General features: G+C 36.0%; 2 protein-coding genes across 4 annotated transcripts in view; one reads left to right on the top strand and one right to left on the bottom strand.

The window, feature by feature from the left end:
- LOC127847112 (ubiquitin carboxyl-terminal hydrolase 37-like) overlaps positions 1–1,856 on the bottom strand; it is an 82,814-nt gene extending 80,958 nt beyond the window's left edge. For all 3 annotated transcript variants that reach the window (XM_052378743.1, XM_052378744.1, XM_052378745.1), the window contains exon 1: positions 1,734–1,856. The gene's annotated coding sequence lies outside the window, so the exon portion shown is untranslated. The remainder of the gene's footprint in view (positions 1–1,733) is intronic.
- Positions 1,857–6,702: 4,846 nt separating this feature from the next.
- Positions 6,703–25,390, top strand: LOC127847119 (uncharacterized). The gene is made up of 4 exons (XM_052378759.1): positions 6,703–6,866; positions 14,571–14,680; positions 20,240–20,317; positions 23,383–25,390. Exons 1-4 carry the CDS (start codon positions 6,755–6,757, stop codon positions 23,503–23,505), a joined length of 423 nt encoding a protein of 140 aa, XP_052234719.1. The 5' UTR covers positions 6,703–6,754; the 3' UTR covers positions 23,506–25,390.
- The last annotated feature ends 667 nt before the right edge of the window (positions 25,391–26,057 follow it).

Below are 26,057 nucleotides of genomic sequence, written 5' to 3'. Positions count from 1 at the left end.
ATAACACAGAAAGGGTGATAACTTTATGATGAAACAGCGTATATAGCGGATCCTCTCGATTTTATTCGGCTTTGCATGCATACTTGAAATAAAATGGGTGTCAAAAACATTCATCGTTTGCTGTTAATTATCAACGAGGGAATTATGTATAATTATATGAAATGTTATTTACCTTAAATTATCAATTTATTAAAGATTCTTGAATATCACGGTCGGTGTTACGCGGGTCATTTCGTATTTTGACATCAGGGCATCATGTCCAACTATTCAAAATCAGATTTTTTTCACTGGGACGATGACGGCTTTGATTTAGACAGGCAGACAGATAGTTTATTCAGACTTATACAACAGTACATCGTCTTCAACTCAAATATATAAATTATTTTTAGACGAATTGTTAGGTGATTACACATATAGCAGTGATGATTCTGAGAATGTTGCCATGTTTCTTATCCGTGTAATCTAGAGTCCGTGGTTTGAGCATTTTTATCGCGGTGTTCAATAAAAGATATCTCAATAATCTTGTTTATCGATAGATCTGTGGTTTTATTGCCCCTGTGTTCAGCACAAACCAATTATCTCTTTATGATCAGATACTGTGCCGACCAATACTAAATAGCACTATGGTGTCATACGCCACAGCAGGGACCTATACTTGTGATCATGGAGTCTTAGTGCAAGACTTAAAAAAGTATGTTGTTTCGCTTGCGGTTGTTAAAGCTAAAACGGGGCTTCCCAGCTGGCACAGCTGCAGATATTCGGATTTGAATACCTAAAAGTATTCAGACCTTATTCTTTTAACCGTTGCGCGTTTTACGATATCGGATTTTAGGCGGGAATACAACTCAGTGAAACTATTCAATTTCTTATACAACATTAAGCATATTAACAGTTATTGAAATTAACAATATCAGCGACATCTTTTTAAAGACTAAACACCTTTTCAAGTATCAAATTTAACATGTCAATAAAATATATTAATACCAAAAAAGGCTTCATTTAATATTGTTCACATTAAACCTTTAAATGAAAGTGTCGCTTTAACTATTTTCCGTGTCTTATTAAGCCGCGAATCGTTTGCTAAAAACAGTTAACAAAAAGGGCTACACGTTCTAATTCTTAATGAAATACAAAAATAAGTATAACATAATTAATAACGTCCATAAACACACACGGCAAGATCAAAGTTTTAATGGAAAACTAATATGACATTCCACGTAAATTATTATTTTCGTCTAAATCGAATACTATATATAGAGAAACAATGTATTTATAACCGACCAATGAGGTAACATTATGCAACTTTCAATTTACACAGTGCTATATGGCAACAATATGGAATTTGAACAGTGGTAGTGTTTTAAGGTCTGGACTATCATTACTTGTAAGTTTGTATAAACATTTTTCTAATGCAATTAGTAAAATAATGTTTATATTTTATGTTTAATAATTTATTGCATGATTATTCTGTGCTGTTATATGAATTTGATGCCGTTAAAGCTTCCGACATGAATTCATGTCGGAACGATGCTATTGCAAAATAACGTTAAACGATATGAGGTCGATGTAAATCGACCTCATATTTATAGGAGTAAGCGCCCAACGGCCAAACTTGTTATGCTAAATTCGTTCTTGAATGCAAATATATTTCGGTATTCGGCAATCATTTTTTGGCATGAAATTCGATACTTCAACAAACCGAATAATTCAAACTATTATCCGCCAGTACTTACAAATTATCCGATGTCAACTAAAATTTATCCAGCAGATGACAATTCAGACCCCGCGAAATCTCATTCTACCGGATATCGCTCAACTAAAGCTCCATTCATATCATATAAATCGATTAACGCAAAAAGGTTACATACAACGAAAGCCAGTCAATTCGTACCCTAGTCAACTCGTACCCGATTTGGTCAACTCGTACTTTAGTCATTTTTCAGGTTGGTCAACTCGTACCTTTTTAATATTTGTTTTTTATGGAAACAAATTGCGATTGGTGTTTGCAGGCATTAGATGTTTTTTTTATGTTTATTGCAGGTACGAGTTGACCAATTAAAGTTATATTTTGGCATAGACTAACTATATATATATAGTTGTAAAATAGTTGTTGTTGTTGTTGTTGATATATATGCCTCAAATTATGGTTCGTCTCAAAATTGAGTCCATGTTTTAATCAATTAATCAACACTTAAAATACTTATTAACACCTACGTGACACGGGTCGTTAACATCGTAATTTACCTAATCTTCACCTTTGTTAAATATTGATTAACACATTACTTGACACGGGTCGTTAATATCTAAATCGATTTAATCTGCACCTTTGTAAAAATGAAGAACACCTTTGAATCCAAACCAACAACTAACCAATCAATTACAAAAGATTAGGATTATTGTGTAAAAAAACGGATTTAATGAGTATTTAGATGTTTTAGCATTCTTCAATAAAATAATAAGATTTCCATGTAAATTTGAAACAACGGTCATAATGTTCGAATAATTTGAACATTAAAATAAAAAGAATGCAAGTTATTGTCTCTTGTGTTTTTATTTTGGCATTTATAAAATACACAAAAAACATATACTACATTCACATTTAACACAAAAACCATTATATTTCACACGTAGGACACGTACATAATCCTGCGTACGCCTACCGGACATGCAGACAAACACCAGGGGTAGCTGCTTTGCGTGGTCACCACGTCGCACGAACGCATGGATGGATAGAAGACTTGTGAAGGGCGCTTTCACAACCTGTAAACAAATACATGGATAAATACTACGGCCCTTAGTGTTAAAGATGTGTTGCTTATGATTCGAAATTATAAATCAATCAACAACCAGTTTTAATGTGGTTAACTAATGTTGCATTCAGCAAATTACCACATCACTATCTTTTAGTTGACTCTACAGATCTTGTATGCCTTTATCTGTCGATACCGGTATATAATATTTGTATTTTGTTAAATTGTGATTTGTTTGATATTACTGTATTCGTGTTCACGTTTTTATTATATTACAGTTCACATGTTGTACCTTGAAAGTACCGTCTAAAAACCATCGCCGCGACCTCTTCAGGAAATTTAGTTCTCGTCAGTGCCGAAGATGAGATGGCGCCTATCACCGACCTTCACTTCTTTCCGGTATAACCCCTCGGGAAGATTGTCCGTCTTTAGCTCAAACTGCATGCCCCGCAGATCTTTTGGTCTCGTCTTCTCCCGGATCCGGTTGACGACACGGGCGATGTAGTCTGGTCTGGGGTTTTCAACGTCTGTAGAGTTCACAACACGATTGGGGATAGCATCGACGATCTTCATTGCCGATTTGAAGAGGTCGTTCCCCGCATCAACATTGGCCTGAAATAGAATAATAAAAAGTTGCAAACACAATATCCCGACAATCGGAAATAATTATCAATATTCGCTTAAACTCATAACACACATTTCACTCGAAGAATATGCGACTAATATGTCTTTATTTAATTAACATCCGGTATTCTTTCGACACATTCAAATCACACTATTATAGCCTCGTCATGCGAAAATGTGTCTTAGGGCGTTTCGGGATAAGAAGTCTACAGTTAACATTGACATACTAGTCTACCTGTTTGGTTATGGTAATACGGGCCTTTCTGCTGGGACTGGCGGATGGACATGGTCCTTCTTGCCCGCAATGAAATGGTATGCAGACTAGCGAACTCTGGCTGGACAAATCACAGTCGGGTTTCTGACGGTACACCACCACACGATACACGAAGAGTTCGTCTCCTTCACGTTGTATGCGTAACCGGTTGAGTCGACGAGTAGGTCTTTTCCCCTCTGCGAAGCACATTGCATCATTTCGTAGGTTATCGGCGATGGTTCAACAATGCTGTATGATAGGGAGGGGTCTTCCATAGACCTAAAACGCAATTTAAAATGTACATATTTTTGTATACATACCCACTGTTCTTAATATCTGAAGTAATGTTCTAGTTGCCGCGACGTAATAAAGTAGTGAATCAATTTAAATTAGGAAGGTACGTGTGTTGCATAATAGGAGTAGTTATAGCTTTTTTTTATTAAAATGTGTTTAATGAGGCTGTTTTCATCTCACTGAAATGGTTTAAATTATTTCAATTTACCAAAAGACTTACTGTTCAAGATCGTCTTATGGCTCCTCGAACGGAGCTTCAGCACGGAAAGACCTGTCGTCATTGGTCTCCATCGGAACAGCGGACACAGGCACCTCGATCACGCGCACATAAGTGTCCATCGGAACAGCGGACACACGCACCACGGTCACGTGCACAGAAGTGTCCATATCAGACTCGGGCTCGGACTCTTGGTCGGACTCAGACTCGGTCTGTTGGCCAGGCTCGGGCACGGACTCATGATCAGACTCGGGCACAGACTCATTGTCGGACTCGGATTCCGAGATACTATCGTCATGGAGATACACAGATTATTGTTTAACAAGATGTCTTTTCTCTTGTATAAATTAGTCCTAAGTATTAACGCAAACGGTATGCAAATTTTAAATCACACAGAGTGTAGCTTTGTTAATATTCCGCATGTTTTATTCTTCCCTCTTCGAAAACGCGAAGATATACTGCTTTAAAATGTCGACCATTCGGATATGGTCGGTATAAGTTATTTCAAATACCGTTATTTGCTGCACAATGATCTAACAAAAAAACGAACACTTCTAACTACGATCGTCCGATTTGATACCATAGTCGCAGAAAATGATAACGCCTTTCGATTTTAAGGCTAACAAGTAAAAAATAACGGTCAGTTTCAACATAAAAGTAATTTCCACAAGATTTCACGAGAGCGCGTTCATGTATGATAATATAATTTGATCTTCTGGTAACTTGGGAGGGCGGAAACGAAGGCGCTTGATGATTTGAATGTCAACAGGTTGAACCTCGATATCATTGGGGTTGTACCACGAATTTCGTTTCTGCCATATATAGTGATTTTTTTATCCTTTTTTGTTGTTATATTTTTATTAAATGAATTGTTTTAAGTATTTAATATTTGTTAAACAAAATATAAAAAGAACGTACACATTCAGTTATAGATTTTTTGGTTATACGATTACAATTTACAAGGTAAGGGCACCAATCTGCCCTGTATGACACTAGCTGGAGAAAGTTAGAATTCGCGCACGTTTAAATTTTTCCAATTTGACCTCGGCATGAATTAACAAGAAAATAAATTATTCCATGTTGTGTTAAGAAATAAAAAATAATGTTTGTCCTGACCCAGGTTCGATAGAAAACGAAGCATGATGAGGTGAAGTCGTTAAAATAACACGTTTGTACAAAAATAATACACATACTTAAAATAAAAGAAACTTAGATCACATCTTTCAATCTCCTCTGCGTGTCATCAGCTGATGGATCAGCGAAATTCCACAGGAACCTTTTGTCTTTATTTTGTGAGTTTTTATATTTGTTGTGTTTACTTATGTATTCCAAACGTAATGAATTATAAGTATGTTTGCAATATATGGTTTAGAAAGTTTCCGTAACTATTAAAAACTTTATTAATACGTTATCATATTAATAAAATATCAATGACAATTAAGTTTATGTAAACATTTGTAAAAAATGTCTTACCTATATTCGAAACATAAATGATATCTGAAGAGAGCTCTTTCCGGGCATGTACAAGAGACTTGATCACTTTTGGTAAAATGAAAATTCTAAATAACTATTTATTAATTATATTTAAAGTTTTAAACAATCAAAATAACACTCGATCCGAATTATGTTTAAACGATCGGTACGTTTATGGATAATGATCAATCGAGGTCGGAAAAATAAGACAGTGTTAAGTTGTTCACTCTAATTTTCCATACAGCTTTCATAAAACTTTTTATTTCGTATTAAAGGAATGCATAGAGCAGTGGTAGCGCCTTAGAGATCGCTTCTAAATGAACCGGGCTTCTCAGTCCCGGTGAGGGCGAACTTTTGCATTCATTTTTGTCTTGCTAAAATAAGTATGTTAAACTATTGAAAATCCTGATCTGGATCTGCATAGATAAGTCGAAGATACCAATTCTTGCTTAAACTCGACGATGGACGGGTTTCGAGTCCATATCCTGGGTAGAACCAGTGCATGGTGTCTTTGGAGAAGATCTAAAGAACGCTCCCACAGTGAGGATCGAACCCATGACCGCCCGGTCGCTAGCTGGACACCACATTGAATACGCCACGGCGACCTTAAACATGTTTGTGTTGCAACTTAAAACATTTTTTGTTATCTTTTTTAAAAACAAAAACCTGTGAAAGTATCCATTGATAGCAAAAGTAACGATTGGTAATTATTTGAGCTGTTGGTGCCAAATGCGATTGATTATTGACTCCCTGGAAAACAAGGGTTTGGCTTACTTTTATTTAGAATAAATCTTTCATGGGATTCTGTTTTTGTGACTTTTTATTATTTCCTAACTGGCATTTTATTTCTTAAAGAAAATCAAATATAACATTATAACAAAGGTTCGTACACGTACAGATCGATGTATCAATATCTTTATCGATAAATCCTTTGTACGTTGCAAGATGATGCAAACGCAGACCACGATTCTACAATGGTTCAGTTAAAAAATGATTATTTTTCAAATTATTTTTTAAGTCATATCTTGTTATTCAACGTGGGACACAGCAGCCGCGTGATTTTATAGTACTGTTTAACCCCAAATAGCTGATGCGTACAGCAAGCGCTACCAACAGCAACAAAATTTCAAAAGCCCATTCATAATGGCCCGAACTAAACACACGCTCCGAAAGCCTTCTAAAAGCCGAAGAAAGAGCGGATCTGATCCCGGACCATCTGACAGAAATGGAGGAGCCAGCACATCTAATGTTGAAGGTGTATTTAACGAAAATCTATGCTTGTTATTGAAATGGGAAGTGCTTTCGGTAGTTTTATTTTCGGACAAAATAAAGTTTAGATTAGGTTTATTATCAGTCGGCATTAGAACTGAGAATGGACGGGTAAATTTCAAGAGCTTGTACTACCCACAGGTGGAAGTAACGTACCCTGGATAGTATATTCAAATAAATATATAAAATCATGTTTAATGAGAGAGAAAAATGAAAAAAAAAGCGAAAAAAAATCCCCACCCTCTGATATTAAAATCATAACAAGGTCATTAACTAGAATTTTCATAGGCCTTTCTTCGCGGGCCGCAAAAATGTCAAAAATAATAATAATCAAAAGCATCCCTTGGTCCTCTTATAGGCAATTGGACAACCTTTCAAAAAAAGTACTTCAAAGAAATCCGTCCAGCCGTTCACTCACAGTCGGTTGATAACCACGCAATATTTCGAGCCAAACGGTCTACAAGAATAAATGTCACATAATGCATGCATATGCAACCACTTACCCCTAAAAACTAATCTGAATCTGAATGGATACGTTGAAGTGACCAAGTTTGGCTTTTATTCAATGGGGAGTGCGCATGAAATTAATATGAGCCTGGCAAATGTCCCACTTTTGCTGATATTGCGGCCTTAAAGCACTCAATAGATGTTGAGTTCACTGTGCTTTCACTGAGTAAGTTCCAGTCAAGGATAGTTCCCGGAAAGAAAGACTATTTAAATTTATCACTGTTTGTGTGTAATGGCTGGTAGCACTTAGAGTTATTGTTCAACGATTTTAACACTATATTGTCGTGGACGTAATCTTCAAACTTCTTAGCCCTAATAGTGCGTTTCGGTCTAAGTCGATGCAAATAGTGATCAACGTTTATAGCCGGTACGTGCCCTTCCACTACCTTGTACAAGAACGTCAATCTGTGGTGGCGTCGCCTCTTTTGTAGTGTGGGGAGGTTTAGATTGTCAAGCATGGCTGTTACACATCCTTCTTGTCTGGATTTGTAATCTCTGGTGATAAAGCGAGCCGCAGATCGTTGGACTCTCTCTAGCTTGTCTATGTCACCTTGCTGGTATGGGTCCCACACTACACTCCCATACTCCAGTTTAGAGCGAATGAGCGCATGGTACGCGGTCTTCCGGCAGTTTTGGGGGCAGTATCTGAGGTTGCGTCTCACGTCTTAATGCCGAGCTAAGCCTTTATTTGTCAGTCAGAATTTTGCTGAAACATGACTGGCATGTATGTGCTCCGACCCGGGATCGAGCCCGGTGCCTCTGGATTTTAACGCAAGCGCCTTATTCACTGAGCTACGGAGGCCTAGTGTAGAGTTGGCCAGTTTAGTAATGTTTGAGATGTGAGTTTTCCATTTCATGTCGTTGGAGAAAGTTATTCCTAAGTATGGGTTTTCTTGTACATTTTTAACCAGGTTTTCCGAAGGAAAAAACTGGTTATTAGATTGGCGAATGCGGGCGGGCTGGCGGGCGGGCGGAACAAGCTTGTCTGGGCCCTAACTATGTCGTTCAATGTCAGATTTTAAAATCATTTGGCACATTTGTTCACCATCATTGGACGGTGTGTCGCGCGAAATAATTACGTCGATATCTCCAAGGTCAAGGTCACACTTTGAGTTCAAAGGTCAAAAATGGCCATAAATGAGCTTGTCCTGGCCATAACTATGTCATTAATTGTGAGATTTTAAAATCATTTGGCACATTTGTTCACCATCATGGGACGGTGTGTTGCACGAAAGAATCGCGTCAATATCTCCAATGTCAAGGTCGCCACGACTAAAAATATATTTTTTTTTAAAACAAACTTACAAAGGGGGTTAATTTTGTTTGTTCATTTCAAAAGTTCAGTTTGAGTTTTCTCCCTTTATCAGATTTTTTTTTCACAATGAAAACCTGGTTTTGTGACAATTTTGTCCTTTGTTGAGAATTGTGTTGCAAATGGTGTAGAAAAATGAGGATTTCGTTTTTGAGCTGAGGAGATAACATTTCTTAGAGTTGAACCGCATTCCCCAGTCCTGGGCCCATATTTGTAAATTCTCAAGGTCTTGTAGGATTCGGTGGTCTTTGATTGAATTGATGGCTCTATACAGTAGGCAGTCGTCTGCGAACAGCCGGATGTGGGATTTCACCCTTTCTGGTAGGTCGTTAATATGGCACAGAAACAGCAGGGGCCCTAACACTGTGCCTTGAGGTACGCCAGATCCTACAGCAACATTTCGGGATTTCTCTCCTTCAACCACGACGCACATTTCCCGTTGTGTGAGGAAGTGGGATATCTAGTTGTGTATTGGACCGCGGATGCCGTAGTGTTCAAGCTCCAGCAAAAGGCGTTGGTGGGGCACGGTGTCAAAGGCCTTACTGAAATCTAGGATGATGGTGTCAACCTGTTTGTTCTGATCATGGTATCCGAGTAGGTCATGGGCTGTGACCACAAGTTGGGTTTCACAAGAGTATCCTGAGCGGAAGCCATGATTTAGGTTTGTTAATACTTTGTGTTTGTCCAAGTGGTTTAATATGTGACGACAGATGATATGCTCCAATAGCTTGGAGAGCAGGCAGGTGAGTGATACTGGTCTGTAGTTTTCTGGCGAATGGCGATCTCCATTCTTAAAGACTGGGGCAATATTTGCGTCTCGCCAATCCTTTGGGAGTTCGCCTGTGTCTACTGACCTCTGAAAGATGGCAGCAATGGCTGGCGTTGCCTCTATAGCACAGGCTTGCAGTACTCTGTTTGGAAGTTCATCTGGACCGACTGCTTTCCGGACATTGATGTTTTTCAGAAGCTTGAGTACACCATCCTCACTTATGTGTAGTGGAGGGATGTCGTCATTTACCCGCTTTGTTAGTTGCGGAGTTGGCTGGTTTGTGTCGTCCTTGGTGAAAACAGACTGGAACTGATTTACTAGTATTTCTGCCTTGCTTTTACTGTCTGTGATGAGGTGTCCATGCTCACGTAGAGGACGTTTTAATAAATGTATATAAATGAAAAATACTTATCATTCTGATTGTATTGGACTTAGTTTTTAGGGGTAAGTGGTTGCATATGCATGCATTATTTATCACGCTTCGTTGTTTTAAAGGAATAGGACGCGAGCTATCGATTAAAACTCAAAAATATTGTGTGAACGTCTGTCCCACATTTATTCTTGTAGACCGTTTGGCTCGAAATTGCGTGGTTATCGACCGACTGTGAGTAAACGGCTGGACGGATTTCTTTGAAGTAACCTTTTTTTGAAAGGTTGTCCAATTGCCCATAAGAGGACCAAGGGATGCTTCGGATTATTATTATTTTTGCGGCCCGCGAAGAAAGGCCTATGAAATTTCTAGTGAATGACCTTGTTATGATTTTAATATCAGAGGGTGGGGAATTTTTTTTTCGCTTTTTTTTTCATTTTTTCAATCATTAAACATGATTTTATATATTTATTTGAATATACTATCCAGGGTACGTTACTTCCACCTGTGGAACTACCAACTATAAAGTTTTAAATTATTTTTAATTCTAGCTTAGCAAATATTACAGCTTAAAAATTTGTCGAGTAAGTCGCAAAGGTAGCTATCACAGTCATCAAGATTTACACTCACCCGTTTGTACATGTTAATATAACAAAAATTAATATAGTTGACTCATAGATTCTGTCAACAAAAAGTGGTTTTGAGGTTGCAGCTGCTGATACAAAGGCAATAATAAGAATGAAAAAGGATTTCACTTACTCAATCACTACAAAGATTGAAACTATGGTCGACTTTTAAATAAAAGTTATGGACGTTTTGCGCCACTTCCAGTTCGTACCACAGATATTTGTGTTGAAAAGGGGTAGACGTTTTGTCCTACTGACAATATAAAGGCAGGGAGGTGTGAATAATGCCATATAGGTGTGAATGATATTGGGGTGTAAATTAATGTAATAAATTACAACAGTATGTATGGATTCACTTTTGATATTGTTAATGTAAAACATAAAAAAGATAATCTTGTAATTAAATAAATTTTTGTTTGTTTTTTTGTTTCTTGTAATGAATATAATGTCAATTTGATGACAATTTTTGAAAATATTTATGTAATCATTCTCAATATTGTTGGTTTATGATATGAAGCATGTAAAATAAATCTTAAATTGCATTTTGTTCATGTATAATATTAAAATTAAATCTTGAAATCGCTGAATACTTTCTAACTGAATAAATAATCTTGAAATAAAACAATTTTGTTTTACAGTGTTCTAGCTAGGAGCTGGAAAGGGCCGGGGGGCTGTTTTGTCAAAAGAGCACTTTTGAGCACGCCTATGTACCTCAAAATTTAATGCTCCCTGTTGCATATTAATTTTTATGTTATTAATAATTGTTGAAACATAGTATTACCATGATTATTTATTCCTGCAAATAAAATGTCTAAAATGAGGAAAAAATAAATAACCATGTAATAAGATATTTATAAATTATCATATGTAAAAGAAAAAATATATATAAAAGGGCAGGGTGGGGCCCCGGAAGGGCAGGGTGGGGCTTTGGAAGGGCAGGGCAGGGCGTTATTCAATTTTGGCCTACCTGGAGCACTGTTTTAACACTGAACAGATGTTACAATCTGAGGTGCGAATGTTTCCCGTTATGATTCACACCCATACAGTATTATTCACACCTATCCGCCTATATTATTAGTGGGACAAATTGTCCAATGCCCTCCTACACAAATATCAGTTGCATGAACTGGTAGTGGCACAAAACGTCCATCACCCTTAAATACATGTAATGAGTTGAAATCAGCTACAGAGGCTGCCAGATGTAAACATTTTAGACAAACTTAATCAGTTGTATGAAGTCCAGGTAATTTAATCCTGAAACTTTTCTGGTAGGGTACTCGCACAAATATGAAAGTATCAGTTTTTTTCTCAAACCTTCCGTTACACAGTTCAAGTAGGAAAGCTAGAGAAAAGCTGTCTGTAAAAAAAATTGGCTGAAAATAATAATATCGAGGACTTGCTCAATACTTTACATAAGTTTATTGGTCTTAGCAAGTGTTCAGTGAGTTCTACTAAACCAACTACCCTATCTTATAAATGTTTTTTTATATCAAGCCCTGTAGGAGCATCACCAAATGCACTGATTTTTATAATTTAGCCTGGTTTTTCCGTCCAGCACTTTTTAGTTACATCCAAAAAAACATGTCAAATATAAATTCCATAAATGTATTTGAAAAAGTTTTGGCCATATTTGATAAGATTAACATAAAACTTGTTGATAAATATCATAAAACTACCAAGTTCTACCCTGTAAGTACAAAAATTTGTAAAAAATACATGCTGATTCTGGACAAAAAAGGTATATGCTTTATAGTGCCCATGAGTTCCTGTTTCCATCACTACCAAAAAATCTTGGGCTACTTACATGTACCTTTATTTCAATATTATTAATAAAGGTTATTTCTTGGATATAAAACTAAAAAAAAAGCACAAACCTTTACAATTTTCAGTCAGACAATCATTATTTTTTATGAATGGTGATGTAATAGTTCGTGTCCAATATGTTACAGCTTGAAGTCAGATCTCATACTGTTTTTACATAACTTGTGTAGCGTCTACAAATGTTTTGATAGGAACAAGGATGAGGTCGTAACGCCGTGATAACAAATCAATGCCGTTTATTTCAACGAGAATATTTTAAGATTTTGTATATAAATCATGTTTGCTAAGTGGTGTCCAATCTGTTACATCATTGACCAATATAAATTGTCTGTTTTTGCAAAATGCCTGAACATATATTTTTGTTCAATTTATTAAATCGTAGGACTTTCCACCAACTCAGCACTGAAATAAAATTTTGTGGTTAACACACCAGCTGAAAATTCACAAAATGTTGGACATCAAGCTATTTATGATGAAACCAAAAATGCTGGACGGAAAAACCAGGCTCAAATTTTACTCTTTTCTTTAACAAGGCTTAATTTCCTATATTTACAGTCACTACAAATTCAGCCCAAATCATCCAATTGATTCAAATTTTTGAACAAAAAAAATGAAAATATCTGAATGTCTGCAAATGCTTCTTAAATCTTTGTAAACATTACACTTCCTTTTTTGATATTTATAGGGCCATTCTGAATGTTATTATTATAAAACTAAATGCAACCTTTAAGTCACATGAGATCTTGTAAAAGTCCTATTGTATTGCGCCTTGAAATATTTTTTTAATATTGTTTCTAGATAATAACTTCAAATAAAACGAGTTCAGTACACCTACCTTTTTATAATGATTTAAATAAGGCGAGATTTTTCCATTTTATGGCCATTTCAAACATTTTACCGTAATAAAGGCTCCTAAAGTAGCGGAGAGCGTGCATAGCAAAGCAAACATTACATGTTTTCCTGTACTTGCTTACATACGGTTAAAGTTCATTTGTCCAAATTTCATAAATATTTGATCCACATGGATAAGCAATTATTTTCATGGAACACCTAGACGTGGAACAAATAAAATCTTTAAATTTCTACTTTCCTCAGACTTATTCCGTCGCCATTTGTCTGTAAACAACATTTATGAGCAAGACAAAAAAATGCCAGAAATGTCTTTTTTGTTAACAATCATTCATGGCAATAAGGTTATTTCAACCACTTCTGCCTGTGATGTATTTCATCAAATAAAAGTTTGTTACTAGTAAAAAGTGTAAGGTAATATACTCAACATGCATATTATTTCAAAATGCAAATTTCTAAGACTTCCTTCACAAACAAATGCTCATAAAGGACTCATGTATCTGTCACCACTTTATACTTTGTACATTTACACATTTTCTGTGGACATTTGACATTGTTTGTCAACATTGTGCCTTGTTAGTTGTTACATAAACTTTATTTTTTATGACATTTTATAAATTACATGTACATGTTTTGAACCAAAAGAAGTAAAAGTTAAGGTTCTCATGCCTGAAATGTGATTGGGGATTGAACCCCTATTGCCTAGGTGAGAAACACTTGTATCAACCACTGTTCTAAATCCCATATATCATTAATTTTGTACTTTTCCATCGAACTTAGGAATTGAAAAGTATATTATTAAAAGAAAATAAAACAACTTATAAAACATATATTTTATTTAATCAGGAGTTCTTTTAAATTTGATGTTAAATAAACCTGGTTTTACATCAGTAAATGTAATTCTGAAAACACATGTTTTCTCAATTTTGAAGCTTTTTTTTTGGAAAACAGCAGCATCACTAATTTCCCAATTTTAGTCAAAATGCCGCAAAATTTCACAATCCCAAGGGACTTGGCACCATTCCCAAAATGGTGGGAAAAAACACTGATAACATCAATACTACTTTACTAAGAATCGATGATACTTTTATCCACGAAACAGCAAAGTCAACTCACATGACCTTATTTTTACCTTGCCATGGAATAGATGTTGGACTTAGATGTATAAAATTGGCCGATGAATCGATACTGACAAGGCTTACAATGGGGTCATCTGTGGTTATTTGAACGCTGCATCTTGTTTCCTTATTGCCAAATTAGATCACTAGATTATCATTTGCGGAAAATTGAAAATTCATTGTTTTAATATACAGTGACTCACTCAGTGCATATATTTACTTTGTCAATAGAGATGCATTAGTCATGAATATTGTCTGCATTTGTTTGTAAAAATGTTATTTCTATGTGTTTTAAAATTATTCTTGTTATGAATTCAGGGGAACGAAAGAAGCATAGATTTCGGCCAGGCACTCGTGCTTTGATGGAAATTCGCAAATTTCAGAAGTCTACCAACTTGTTGGTGAGAAAAGCACCATTTGTCAGACTGGTAAGACTCAATGTTGACCAAGAAAGGAATATAGTTTCTTGATTTGTTGGAGTTACGATGAAACATTCACTGTGAAGTCTTATTCAGTTATGTTTTTTCCTTTTTTTCCAGATCGAATGATCCGGGGTTTATTGTTTTTGCCCTGTCTTTCTGTCATTGTATGTGTGTGTCTGTCCCAAAACTTTAACCTTGGTCATAACTTTTGCAATATTGCATGCATATCACTTTTTTAGTGGTGAAAAGTCAAGGTCGTCGTTCAATGTCAAAGGTCAAATATATGGCTTCAAAGCGGCGCAGTAGGGGGCATTGTGTTTCACAAACACCACTCTTGTTTATAATATACCTGAAAATGGTAGTTTCCAAATAGAGGAATACATGTACAGTAGACTCTCTGTAAACCGGACGTTCTCGGTACCGGTCTGATCGTCCGGTTTTCAGAGAGTTCCGGTTTACCAAGAGTTTTCATATTGCCGAAATATACATGGTATGCATTGTGTACAGACTCACATAAAAATAAAACAAACCATATACATTTACATGTACCACGTGATAACTGTACACAGGTACTGATGATGTTAATGGCATTCTTAAACAATGTGTTTTTAATCGATTAAAAGCAAAAAAAATTATACTGACTTGTTTTGATTAATCCCAAAGTGAGCGTGGTGCTTTATACATGTACGTACGTGGCAATTAGTGCCTTCCCCAGGAATTTTTTCAGGCGCCCCGGGGCCGATCGGGGGTGGGATCGTGAGGGGTGTCCCCTCCCGGCGTTGATTTTTTTTTAAATTTAACGTGTCAATTCACGTTCTGTGGTGCGTTATAACTTAAAGAAAAACAGCGTCAAAAGACGTCATTTGGTGCGCTATGACTCTTCAAAAAAATCCCCCAGTCATTTAAAAATATATTTTTTTTATATTGTTTAATTGCTTTAAAACTTTTCCGCACAGATAGTAAAATCCCGACTCGAACGATTCCCCAAAACATCCGTTTCAACCCGACTCTATTACTGTATACTTACTATTTTTCAAGTTTCTATTTATTACCCGATAATCCCGTTTATTCCGTTTTTATCAATCTCTTTCTGGTAAATATTTACGATAAAAGCTTTAAGTTATTTCTTTAACACAAACCTTGCCATTTTTTAAGTGACTATTTATAGATTTGATGAAATATTGCCTCTGAATATGCGTCAATCCCCTGACCTGTTGTGTGCTTGTTAAAACGCTCAATACACGCCATTTGTATGCAATAGACGCGACGTTGTACATGCTGCATAATTTTCGCGCTCTTTTTAATTGACAAAAAGATTCGACACAAAATAAATTTGCACTGCTAATTTGAAGCAAAAATATTTAACGTTGCGGTTACATTTACATTCGGAAGTGTGTTTCGGATTAAAAACGTGTTAACATCGACTTACGGGAATGGGTTTTGGATTACAAATTAAATTATTCCCATTTGAGATTTCAACAAATATTAACCGTTGCGTTACAAATTCAACGATAATTTGTTTGAACACTTTACGAGTCGAAAAATGTTTTGACGGAATTATGCATGAAATTCACGTTGTCCACGAGGATCACGGCCGGTTGCCATCATCAGTCTTCTAACTATCGATTATCGGACGAAACATTTACAAGTGTGCGTAATTAATTCAACGAAAATTTGTTAAAGCGCATTACGTGTCGAATAAATGTCAGAAAAACGAGGTTAATCAGTTCTATAAATGGACATGTTGAAATATACATGTACTGGAATTAAATAAATTGTTATCACATACTTGTAACCGGGAGTCATTTGCACAACTTACTCGCTATAATAATTAATTGTTTACCACTTGCAATTAATTTCTCGCATTAATTATGAGTCATAGGTAACACTTGTTTACAGTAAAAAGGTGTGATGATGATGCCCTAAACCGTATTTAATGTTTTGTACTGTACTAATTACCGGTTTATATTACTCAAATGGTACAACTTCTTACTAATCAAGCTGCGATAAACTCTTACTTCATGCCCGACGTCAATAAAAAATAATGGTCGATAGTTAACCCCGCCCTCATAAGCATTCGCGTAACCGATTGGACGATGAACTTCACAGTTTGACGACTGGAAAGTTACCAGATACATTAATGACCGTGTAATGTGGCTAGAATAATCGATACGCGCGTCATGCTATTCTCTTATCAGTGGATTATTCATTACCCCATGTGGTGTTTATGGCGATTACTTGCGAAAGTAGGTACCGAGTGCTCTTTTACAACAGGGAATATTGATACACTGATAGGGAAACCTTGATTTTTTTGGACAATCTCCACTTTCTTTTACTGAAGAATACACTGATCGGAAAATTTCAAGCGCCCCGGGGACTCTGATTTCGAAATTCAAGCGCCCCGGGAAGGGGCGCTTAAATGGCCTGGGGAAGACCCTGGTGGCAATTGTCATATAGGCGAGTGACGACACAAATAAGATTTTTGTAGATACATGAACACGATTTATTTTTCAATACATAAATGTACCACAATTCATAAAACATACACACAAGCAAGACGAGTGCCTTCAGAGATGGTTTTGGTGGAGCAGTTGATTCCGTGATAAGCTTTATCTTATATTCTAACGTAAGCTCTACGCGTCAGCGTTTAGCTGGAGGCTGCGACATTTTAGATGCGTTCGAAACCAGTAAACGGCAATGAATGAATTTGCATACAGATGAATGGATATTTAACAGGCATATTTCTAACAGTTTATCTGACAAACAAACAAACAACCATTTCAGCGTTAAAAACATGGCTATAAGATCTTTTAAAATACCCGAGAAGATCACAAGAAAGTGATCGTCGCAACGGCATGCATTATTTTTTTAATTAAATTGTTTATCATAGGCGATAATAAATAATTAATAAAACGATCGGGTCAATCACTTTTTGGTGTTACCGCACGTCTATTATAGACATTCACAGTTTGTTTTACATTACTTAATCGGACTCCCATAGCTCGGTAACGACTTGACACCTTCATGATATGTTTAATCCAATTATCGATAATTGCGAGAGCAAAATTTGTGACACCGCACTCGCTGTGCTGACTAGGTATTGTTATTTTCACGCCTCGGGCATCTTGAGAATTTAGACCGTCCGGTATACTCAATGTATTTTACGTTGAAAATGACCAAATTTACGGAGATTCCCGTCCGGTTCCCGGTTTTCAGAGAGTTCGGTTTATTCAACATTTTTTAACAAAGAAATAGAAGGAGAAAATACGGGACTGGCCCGACCGTCCGGAATCGGGAGAGTTCCGGTATTCAGAGAGTCCGGTATTGGCAGAGTCTACTGTAACTACAAAATTACCAAACAGAAGGAAAATGTCAATTTTGCTTCAAAAGTGCATTATCTGCAAGTAAACAAATAAAATAAGCACTGAATTTGAAACTTTCAATAAAAAATGCATATAAATGAATATTTGAATTGTGCGATTTAGTCCAAGCCATTTTAAAGGACATAATTCCCTATCTGATGATTTCAAGTTGCACATTTTCCTATTTTCAGGGTTTTTCGCGCATATTTTTCCAAATTGTTTCGGTAGGGGTACCTTTTGGGAATGGGCAAAAACAAATAGCTGCTTATTATTGCAACTCCAGATCTCATGGTGAAGGGTAGATAATTGAAAACTTCAAAGATGCTGACCATATTGCGAAAGAAAAACATTCAGCAAAAATGATCGATTGAAAGAATTGTTCACAGTGAACAACAAACATAATAAAAACATAAAGAATTTATTATAATGGATACTCTAAAATTTGCTTCCTTATAATGTTGTTTATATTTTGTGTCTGTTAAGTGGTCTGTGGTCTTTTATGTATATGTATTGAAAATTGACTTCTCAATCAAACCCTCAAGAAATTTAAAATAACTGCAAAACAATCAGGTGATTAACTAGTATCTGGTCTTTTAATCAAACCTACAACAGTAACTTAAAGGGACCTTTTCACTGATTTTAACAAGCATTGAATTTTGTCATTAAATTCTTTATGTTGATAAATGTAAACATTGGAGCTAAATCCTCATTGTATCACAAAATATAACGACAACAACATAACTCTCCAAATTATTCAATTGTTTTGCGTAGCAACGCTGTATAATTTTCAGGTTTTAAAATCGTCAAAAGATGCATATAATAGATATTTTAGAACTTGGTAAATGTTCAGTATTACGGTTTCCTCACAAAAATCATAACTACATGTACGAATACAACGTATATTTGTGAATCTGAAACATTTTTTTATATAATTTTGTCAATTAACCAAAACGTGAAAAGGCTCCTTTAACATTTTGAAGTCTGCATCTCCTTTCACTGCAGAAAAAGTTTCATAATTATTTGTATGCTTCTTTTTGAAGAAGTTGTTGTAAATTGCTCTTCATATTTCTTTCTAATGGTAGTATGTAGGTAGGTCTACAAGCCATTTTATTTCTGCATGATCTCTAGAGTTTTCTCTAAACTAAGATCATCCGATTTGGTATGCATGTTATGTGGGAGAGAAGGATGACTATTATTTGTGTTACAAAGGTGTTACAAAGGTCAAGGTCACATGAACTAAAGTTTGTATCTGTGTGATATCTAGAGCATCCTTTAACCTATATTCAACCATATTTGAATTTTGATTACTTGGTATGAAAGTAAGACACCTTTGACTCAACTGGTCAAAGGTCAAGTTCATGGGGCTTTTAAACATTTAGCACAAATATAGAGAAAACACTAACTAAGGTTCATACAAATGTGTATGTTACGAGGTTTTTCTTTGACTCTCATTCCAATCCTTACACTCTCATATTTTAAGACATATGATTACAGAGGCGTCAAAATTTCAGGATTATGCCTGAAATCACGATTTGGGCCCTTAAGGACTAATTTTGATATTGATATAAATCAGAGGATTTTTTTCTGTAAATTTAAGATTATTGTCACAAAATGTCATCTTTAACACAAATTATTTAACTTTGACATAATGTTTACAAAGTTATATACAATAGTAAACAAAGTTACATAAGTTATATACAATAGAAAACAAAGTTACATGAATTATTAACCCTTTTTTGCTCTGGCCCCAAAACGATAGGCCTATTTTCAGGATTTTAGATTTTGGCCGATTGACACCCCTGATTGATTTTCGACTCTTTATTTTACAATGCTAGTGTCACACAAATAGAAAAAAAATCACAATAGGCAACTTCAAGAATTGAGCCTGAAGGTCAGTCATTCTCTTCATTTTTTGAAATCCTGATGCTGGTTCCAGGGATCAAAGTTAAAGGGGCAAGCAAAATTTGAAAATCCATTAAAAATTGCACATATTGGCAACTTTGCTGCAAGTTGGAGGACAGATATGTCAGGCTTCTTTTAATATACATCATTGAGTATTACTGTGTTGGAGAGATGTAGAATTGGCGCTGTCTGCACTTCTGTCAGTCTGTCTGTCTGTCACAAATTTTATTTTTGGCAGGGGATATCAATTGAATGAATTTGCTTGTAAATATAACTTTTATAAGCTTTTTTATTGATTCAGGTAAGGGAGATTTGTTTGGACCTGGATCCTGGCAAGCCACATTTCTGGACAGGTTATGCACTCATGGCAATACAAGAGGTATGTATGCACTCCTTGCAATACAAGAGGAATATATGCACTCCTGGCAATACAAGAGGTATGTATGCACTCCTGGCAATACAAGAGGTGCGTATGCCCTCATGGCAATACAAGAGGTATGTATGTATGCACTCCTTGCAATACAAGAGGTATGTATGTACTCATGGCAATACAAGATGTATGTATGTACTCCTGGCAATACAAGAGGTATGTATGCACTCCTGGCAATACAAGAGGTTTGTATGTACTCCTGGCAATACAAGAGGTATGTATGCACTCATGGCAATACAAGAGGTATGTATGTACTCCTGGCAATACAAGAGGTATGTGTGTATGCACTCCTGGCAATACAAGAGGTATGTATGCACTCATGGCAATACAAGAGGTATGTATGTACTCCTAGCAATACAAGAAGTATGTATGCACTAATGGAAATACAAGAGTTATGATTGTAATACTGGCAAAACAAGAGGTATGTATGTACTACTGGAAATACAAGAGGTTTGTATGTACTCATGGTAATACAAGAGGTATGCATGTTCTCCTGGCAATACAAGAGGTATGTATGTTCTCCTGGCAATACAAGAGGTATGTTTGTACTACTTGAAATACAAGAGGTATGTATGCACTCATGAAAATACAAGAGGTATGTATGCACTCCTGGCAATACAAGAGGTATGTATGTACTCCTGGCAATACAAGAGGTATGTATGCACTCCTGGCAAAACAAGATGTATGTATGTAATCATGGCAATACAAGAGTAATGTATGTTCTCCTGGCAATACAAGAGGTATGTATGTACTCCTGGCAATACAAGAGGTATGTATGCACTCCTGGCAATACAAGATGTATGTTTGTACTCCTAGCAATACAAGAGGTATGTATGTACTCCTGGCAATACAAGAGGTATGTTTGCACCTATGGCAATACAAGATGTATGTATGTACTCCTAGAAATACAAGAGGTATGTATGCACTCCTGGCAATACAAGAGGTATGTATGTACTCTTGGCAATACAAGAGGAATGTATGCACTAATGAAAATACAAGAGGTATGTATGCACTCCTGGTAATACAAGAGGTATGTATGCCCTCATAGAAATACAAGAGGTATGTATGTACTCCTGGCAATTTAAGAGGTATGTATGCACTAATGAAAATACAAAAGGTATGTATGCACTCCTGGCAATACAAGAGGTATGTATGTACTTATGGCAATACAAGAGGTATGTATGCACTCCAGGCAATTCAAGAGGTATGTATGTACTCATGGCAATACAAGATGTATGCATGCACTCCTGGCAATACAAGAGGTATGTATGCACTCCTGGCAATACAAGAGGTATGTATGCACTCCTGGCAATACAAGAGGTATGTATGCACTCCTGGCAATACAAGAGGTATGTATGCACTCATGGCAATACAAGAGGTATGTATGAACTACTGGCAATACAATGCGCTCCTAGCAATACAAGAGGTATGTATGCACTCCTGCAATACAAGAGGTCTGTATGTACTACTGGCAATACAAGAGGTATGTATGCACTCCTGGCAATACAAGAGGTATGTATGCACTCCTGGCAATACAAGAGGTATGTATGTACTCCTGGCAATACAAGAGGAATGTATGTTCTCCTGGCAATACAAGGGGAATTTATGCACTCCTAGCAATACAAGAGGTATGTATGCACTCCTGGCAATACAAGAGGTATGTATGCACTCCTGGCAATACAAGAGGTATGTATGTACTGGCAATACAAGAAGTATGTATGCACTCCTGGCAATACAAGAGGTATGTTTTACTCAATGCAATATAACAAGAGGTATGCTTCACTCAAAAATGTTAACAATACGTGTTTCTTGATGATCATTAAACAAAATAGGAAAAATTATAAAGTGTTTGCAAGGCTTTTTATCTAAACAATAAGTACAGTCATTAAAGCAAGAAACACATGGGAACTACACATTGTTAATCAAACAAGCAATATTTTTGTTTTTAATTTAACAAACCATATATTTATTATTAATTAAACAAACCAAATTTTATTTTTAATTAAACAAACCATAATTTCACATGATTATAGGACAAGAAAAAATCACAATAAGATGAAAATGCCGGACACTTGTTCCACTGGATGATAGCCTCAAAATATAATTTGTGTTCTCTGCAAAATTGCTATGAAAGGAAGTATTTATTGATAGAAAATCCATTTTAGGGAGAGATCATTATCCCTTATTAGCCTGTGCGTACTGAAAAGTCTAATCTGGGATGAACGTTATGCATATGCATAAGACCCCTTTTCCCCAATGCACTGCTCAATTACAATAATATGAGTTAGGTTTATGCTGCTTAAGTTTGCAGGGAAGGAAATTTATATTTTGAGACATTTGTCCAATTGGACAAGTGTCAGTGAGTTTAAGAAAAGTGTCAGTGGGTTTAGGACAAGTGTCAGTGCGTTTAGGACAAGTGTCGGTGATTTTAGGACAAGTGTCAGTGAGTTTAAGACAAGTGTAAGTGATTTTAGGATAAGTGTCAGTTAGTTAAGGGCAAGTGTCAATGATTTTAGGACAAGTGTCAGTGAGTTTAGGATAAAGTCAGTGGTTTAAGGATAAGTGTTAATAAGTTAAGAACAAGTGTCAGTGACTTGAAGACAAGTGTCAGTGATTTTTGGACAAGTTTCAGTGATTTTAGGATAAGTGTTGGTGAGTTGAGGACATGTGTCAGTGATTTTAGAATAAGTGTCAGTGAGTTTAGGACAAAAGTGAGTGATTTTAGAATAAGTGTCAGTGAGTTTAGGACAAGTGTCAGTGATTTAAGGATAAGTGTCAGTGAGTTTAGGGTAAGTGCTTTTAGGATAAGTGTCAATGAGTTTAGGACAAGTGTCAGTGATTTTCATCCTTATTGGATATGTACTTGTCCTATAATGTAAAAATGTTTCATAAACAATGTGTTGTCACCATGTTTTACTTGTTTCAATGACAGTTCATACTGTTGTTAATATTATTTATATTATAAAAAACAAGATTTTTAAACCTGTTATACCTATATTTGTAAAAATGTCCAGGCTGCAGAGGCCTACATAGTTCACCTGTTTGAAGACGCCATGCTGTGTGCCATCCACGCCAAGAGGGTCACCGTCATGCCTAGGGACATCTACCTTGCCAGGCGGCTGCACGGCGAAACTTGATCACGTATAACATTGACTTTTTAGAATGAAAAATGCATATAGGATTGAGTATTTTAAATGTATATTTGCATGAGTTCAGAAGACTTGTTTTAAAATTTTGAACTTCTTAAATGTCTATTTTAGGGGCCCCCAAAGGCGGAAAGATATAGAATTTGCGTTGTCTGTCCGTCTATCAAAACACTTTTTAGGGCTATATCTCAGAAAGATATCAACATGAAACTTTATTGGTGTATAGACATCAATGAGGATAAGTACCATGCACAATAACCATAACCCTTCACATTCTTTATTAAGAGTTATTGCCCTTTTATATATTTGATAAAACTTTTCAGGTCAATAATCTCGGATACCATTCAAAACTTCAACATGGAACTTCATGGGTGTACAGTATTGATATTAATAAGGAGACGTGCCATGCCTAAGAACCCTTTACTTTCTTAAGTAAGAGTAATTGTGCTTTGTTGTTTTTGTACGAATGAACTGTTAAAGGGTATATCTCTGATAAGATTTAACATGAAACTTCATGGGTGTGTAGAAATCAATCGGAAAAAAAAGTGCCATGCACAGGAAGCATAACTACACTTTCTGAACTAAGATTTATTTCTGTTTGTAGTTTTTGTGTGATGTAACTTTTCAAGGCTAAATCTCAGTTACAATGCAATATTTTAACATGAAACTTCATGGATGTGTAGCAATCAATTGGAAGAAGTGCCATGCAGAAGAACCTTAACCCATCACTTTCTAAACTAAGAGTTATTGCCCTTTGTTGTTTTTTTATGATATGACTTTTCAAGGCAATATCTTAGATATGTAACTTTTGAAGGCAATATCTTAGATATGCTACAAGATTTCAAAATGGAATTTCATTGGTGTACAGCTATCAATGAAAAGAATTTCAATGCATAAATATTATTACCCTACACTTAATTATTTTTCATGATTATACCATACATCAAGGGATAAGGACCCATCCACCAACAAAATTTATTTGGCGGGGTATATACAAGTTTGCATGTTAAAATTAAATTTGGGGATGAAAATTCGGCCCCATTCGCTTTCTCAAAAATTATATATTTTTGCCAAATGACTACTTTAAATTCCCAATTAAGGTTTTCAAATGAAGTATATATAAATATTTTTAATCACAGAATTTTCTGGATGCCCCTATCCAGCGCCATGAGTTGAACCTAAGCAATCATAATGTTCAAGACATTTTTAGCTCATCTATTTTTTGAAAAAAAAATTATGAGCTGTTGTCATCACCTTGGCGTCGGCGTACGGTTAAACTTTGCGTTTAGGTCCACTTTTCTGAGAAAGAATCAATGCTATTGCATTCAAACTTGGTACACTTACTTACTATCATGAGGGGATTGGGCAGGCAAAGTTAGATAACTCTGGCGTCATTTTGACAGAATTATGTGCCCTTTTTATACTTAGAAAATTGAAAATTTTGGTTAAGTTTTGTGTTTAGGTCCATTTTATTCCTTAAGTATCAAAGCTATTGCTTTCATACTTGCAACACTTATTAACTATCATAAGGGGACTGTGCAGGCAAAGTTATGTAACTCTGACTGGCATTTGGACGGAATTATGGGCCCTTTATACTTAGAAAATTTGGTTAAGTTTTGTGTTTTGGTCCACTTTACCCCTAAAGTATCATAGATATTGCTTTCATACTTGGAACACTCGCAAACTATCATAAGGGTACAGTAAAAGAACAAGTTGCATAACTCTGGTTGTCATTTTTACGGAATTATGGCCCTTTTTTGACTTAGTAACTTTGAATATATTGTTAAATTTTGTGTTTCGATCCACTTTACTTCTAAAGTATCAAGGCTATTGCTTTCAAACTTCAAATACTTTATGCTATCATGAGGTTACTGTACCTGGCAAGTTTAATTGACCTTGACCTTTGAATGACCTTGACTCTCAAGGTCAAATTATTAAATTTTGCTAAAATTGCCATAACTTCTTTATTTATGATTAGATTTGATTGATACTTTGACAAAACTACTCTTACCTGACATACCACAAGAGACTCCACCCAAACCATCCCCCGTGCCCTCCCCCCCCCCGAATCCCCCCCACCACCCGAATCCCCCCGCTATTTTTTTTTTTTAAATCATCTCACAAATGACCACCACACCCTCACACTATACCCCCCCACCCCATCCCCCCATTTTTTTTGAAACGGTTAAAAAACACAAATATTTATTTTAATTATTTTATGTTTGAAATACCGTCCAACCATCGCACCCAAGAATTCCCCCCCCCCCTTCCCCCCCCCCTAATTTTTTTTTTAAAGATCATCTCACAAATGACCACAACACCCTCACACTATACCCCCCCCCAACCCCCCCCCCAATTTTTTTTTTTAAACGTTTAAAAAACACAAATATTTATTTTTATTATTTTATGTTTGAAATACCGTCCAACCATCACACCCAAGAATCACCCCCAACCCACCCCCTCCCCACCCACCCAACCCCCACCCCCGAAATTTTTATATATTTTTTTTGCATTTTTTTTCTGCATTTTTGGAAGATAATGTA

This window comes from Dreissena polymorpha, chromosome 10 (assembly GCF_020536995.1).
Source record: "Dreissena polymorpha isolate Duluth1 chromosome 10, UMN_Dpol_1.0, whole genome shotgun sequence".
Taxonomy (NCBI): domain Eukaryota; kingdom Metazoa; phylum Mollusca; class Bivalvia; order Myida; family Dreissenidae; genus Dreissena; species Dreissena polymorpha.
This window is presented reverse-complemented; position numbering and strand designations above follow the sequence as displayed.